The 2867-nt window shown below is 51.2% G+C and overlaps 1 protein-coding gene across 1 annotated transcript in view; it reads left to right on the top strand.

The window, feature by feature from the left end:
* Positions 1 to 6: 6 nt before the first annotated feature.
* The window catches only part of LOC101992069 (translation initiation factor IF-2), a 42594-nt gene continuing 39733 nt past the window's right edge, over positions 7 to 2867 (top strand). Inside the window, exons 1-3 of the mRNA XM_026788836.1 lie at positions 7 to 180; positions 835 to 999; positions 2394 to 2483. Of these exons, the coding sequence (XP_026644637.1) occupies positions 178 to 180; positions 835 to 999; positions 2394 to 2483 (258 nt within the window). The 5' untranslated portion in view covers positions 7 to 177. The remainder of the gene's footprint in view (positions 181 to 834; positions 1000 to 2393; positions 2484 to 2867) is intronic.

Here is a 2867-nt window from a genome sequence, read left to right as displayed (position 1 = left end):
CCGCCAATCGGCGCGCGCGCTGCCGTGGCCGCCCTCTCGTGCGCGCTCGGGGGGGCCTGGGTGCGCCTGCGCGCGGCGGGGCCTTTTTTTTCACGTGTCCCCTGCCGGCCCGCGGGACTCTCCTTGCAGCGGCGGCCTGAGCGCAGAGTCCGAGCGGCGGAGGCGGCGGCGCGAGTCATGGTGAGTGTCCCCCGGGCTGGCCGGGATCCGGGGCGGCCTGCGACCCACGGCGTGTCCCGTGTGCCCCGGGTTCCGCTCTAGCACCGGCAGGACAGGGGCACCCCGCGCTGTCCAGCGTGCGGCCAGGCTCCACGGGAGCGAGGCCTGCCCGACGCCTTCCTCCACCGTGGCTGCTTTGCACGCACGTGTGTGCTGCACGCGTCCCCGGGCGGGGGGCGGCAACCCGGGCGCACACTCGGTAGCCCACCAGCCCTGGCAGGCCCTAAGCGGATGTATGCTGTGTTGGAGAATCTATAATCCTAGCTTAAAAGTGGACACTTTTCCCCCCACCTTACTAGAATTAAAAAAAGACACCTAAAGAAGGAAAACGTTTGACCTTGGAGTTGACCAAGGTTGTGGTCTAAGGTCGTGCGGTTGCTGATGAGCAAAGATGACCCCTCACCCACACACGCGCACGGTAGACAGGGAATGGAGGTTGCATTTGGCTTGTATAGCGTGCAGCATTCAGGAATATTCCTAAAGGCACACCCGGGTTTTCTTGTCGTTTTGGGACGCTTTGACCTGGTAGCTGTTAAGGCTTGCAGTGGTCTTAACTGTGTTCCGACACTTGGAATGGAATTGCAGTCCATTTGAACACGCGTTTCTCTTCCCCAGGCTGGACAGGCGTTCCGAAAGTTTCTCCCGCTCTTTGACAGAGTATTGGTTGAAAGGAGTGCCGCCGAAACGGTGACCAAAGGTGGCATCATGCTTCCAGAAAAGTCGCAAGGGAAAGTACTGCAAGCAACGGTAGTGGCCGTGGGATCAGGCGCGAAAGGAAAGGTAACTTTGGAGCGGCTCCAGCGGTGCAGAGTTTTATGTGGGGTGTGGAAGAAAGGGAATAGTAAACCCTGGTTGTCAGAAGTGGCTTTTTAAATAGCAGGTGCTGTTTTGGAAATAATTTCAGTTTACAAGGAATCTCGCGTTAAAGAAGATGATTGCGGGATTGTTTTATTTTTCTAAGGAATGGAGAGGGGCTGTAAAAAAGGCAGAAAGTACACGCAAGTATTTTTCTGGTGTGTCAGAGAGGGAGAGAGTATGTGGCACATGTCTGCTGGCTTGCAGTCTGGTGTGCAGCCCTCAGTATGTTGGGGTTACAGCCTTTTTTTACTAGTGTTGGGATTCCCCGCTTGGGTTCCAGTACTAGCATAGCAAGTCCGTTCACCTGCTGAGTTACCTCTCCAGTGCCACACACTCCAGAGATTAAAGCGTGCCTGCCATGATGGTGGCTCCTGCCTTGGGGCCCTGGTGCTTTGGACCCCAAGGCGGGATTGTAGAACCTTCTGGGCCAGCAGGAAGTTCAGGGTGATACCATGTCTCAAAAAATAAAAAAGGATAAAAAAAAACCTTGCAAAGTGAATTGCTTTAGGTAGCTATTTTGTAACCTAGTCACAGTGTAAATGGACAAAAGATCATGCAGTTAGAAAAAACCCTGGGGCCTTCTCAGAATTGAGAGGTATTGGACTGTAATTCTGGCCCTGGTGGGAGCCTGTGCTGTGGCTAGAGGATCCAGTCAAGCCTGCACAGACCTTGTCCCCCTCTCCTTCCCCCAAAGCAAAGGGTGAAATGGCAGGGCTGGGGGCTGACTCAGGCACCGAAACCGCTGGTGGCCTTGGTTGGCCACAGGGAGAGGGAAATACTCTGGAGTCTCCACTTAACCTCTGGAGCGTGCTGCTTCCATCTCTGACCAAGTCTATCCTTGAGAACAAGGACATTAAATCAGTGAATGTGTATTAAAACGAATACCAGATTTTTGTTCATTGGAAGACGTCGTACGTGACCATTTACTATTTGGTATTAAAAGCTGCTTTGCTTCACATGGTCTACGGGATGCGTTAATATTTAACGGTTAGAAAGTTAGCCAGCTATAGCTATTTGGTGAAATGTAGTTTTAGTGTAAGTCAGTGTGCTTATTTCACATTGAAACTGCAGCAGTGCTTATATTGTGATGGTCTACGTTTAATGTAAATACTATTGCTTAACCACTAACTAGGTAAGTCTGAGTGAACACATTACAGTCAGGGGTTTAAGTTGTCTCGTAGAGCTGAGCATGGTTGGTGCATGCCTGTAATTAATAACAGCAGAAAAGCTGAGGCAGGGGGCTGCTGGTGTACATGATGAAACAGAAAGGTCCCTGTGTATCTAGTGACCAAGATGCCTTTGCTTCTTTTCTTAAGGGTGGAGAGATTCAACCCGTCAGCGTGAAGGTTGGAGACAAAGTTCTCCTCCCAGAGTACGGAGGCACCAAAGTCGTTCTAGACGACAAGGTGAGCAGAGAGACCCCTGGTCTCCAGTCCGTCGTGTGCAGCTGCTCTTCCTGTCCTGACCAGTGGTTTCTTTCTTTATTCGCAGGATTATTTCTTATTTAGAGACGGTGACATTCTTGGAAAGTACGTGGACTGATCGCTGTTGAAATGGTGTCACGTGAAGCTGCCCATTCCGCCGAAGTTCTGAGCTCTTCATCATGTAAATAATTTCCGTGCCTCCTTTTATAATAAACTGATGATTCCTGCACCAATGACATCGTCTGCAGTTCAGTGTCACTGTGCTGTCGTGGTCCTTTCCAAATAAAGTTATATAAACAAACGCAGTCTTTAGTCATCTGAGAGATAGGGCTTTCCTTGGTGGATGAGTGTGGCGTTACTGCATAG

This window comes from Microtus ochrogaster, unplaced genomic scaffold (genome assembly GCF_000317375.1).
Source record: "Microtus ochrogaster isolate Prairie Vole_2 unplaced genomic scaffold, MicOch1.0 UNK8, whole genome shotgun sequence".
NCBI classification, from domain to species: domain Eukaryota; kingdom Metazoa; phylum Chordata; class Mammalia; order Rodentia; family Cricetidae; genus Microtus; species Microtus ochrogaster.
Note: the sequence above shows the minus strand (reverse complement) of the source record. Positions and strands in the feature narration are given on the sequence as shown.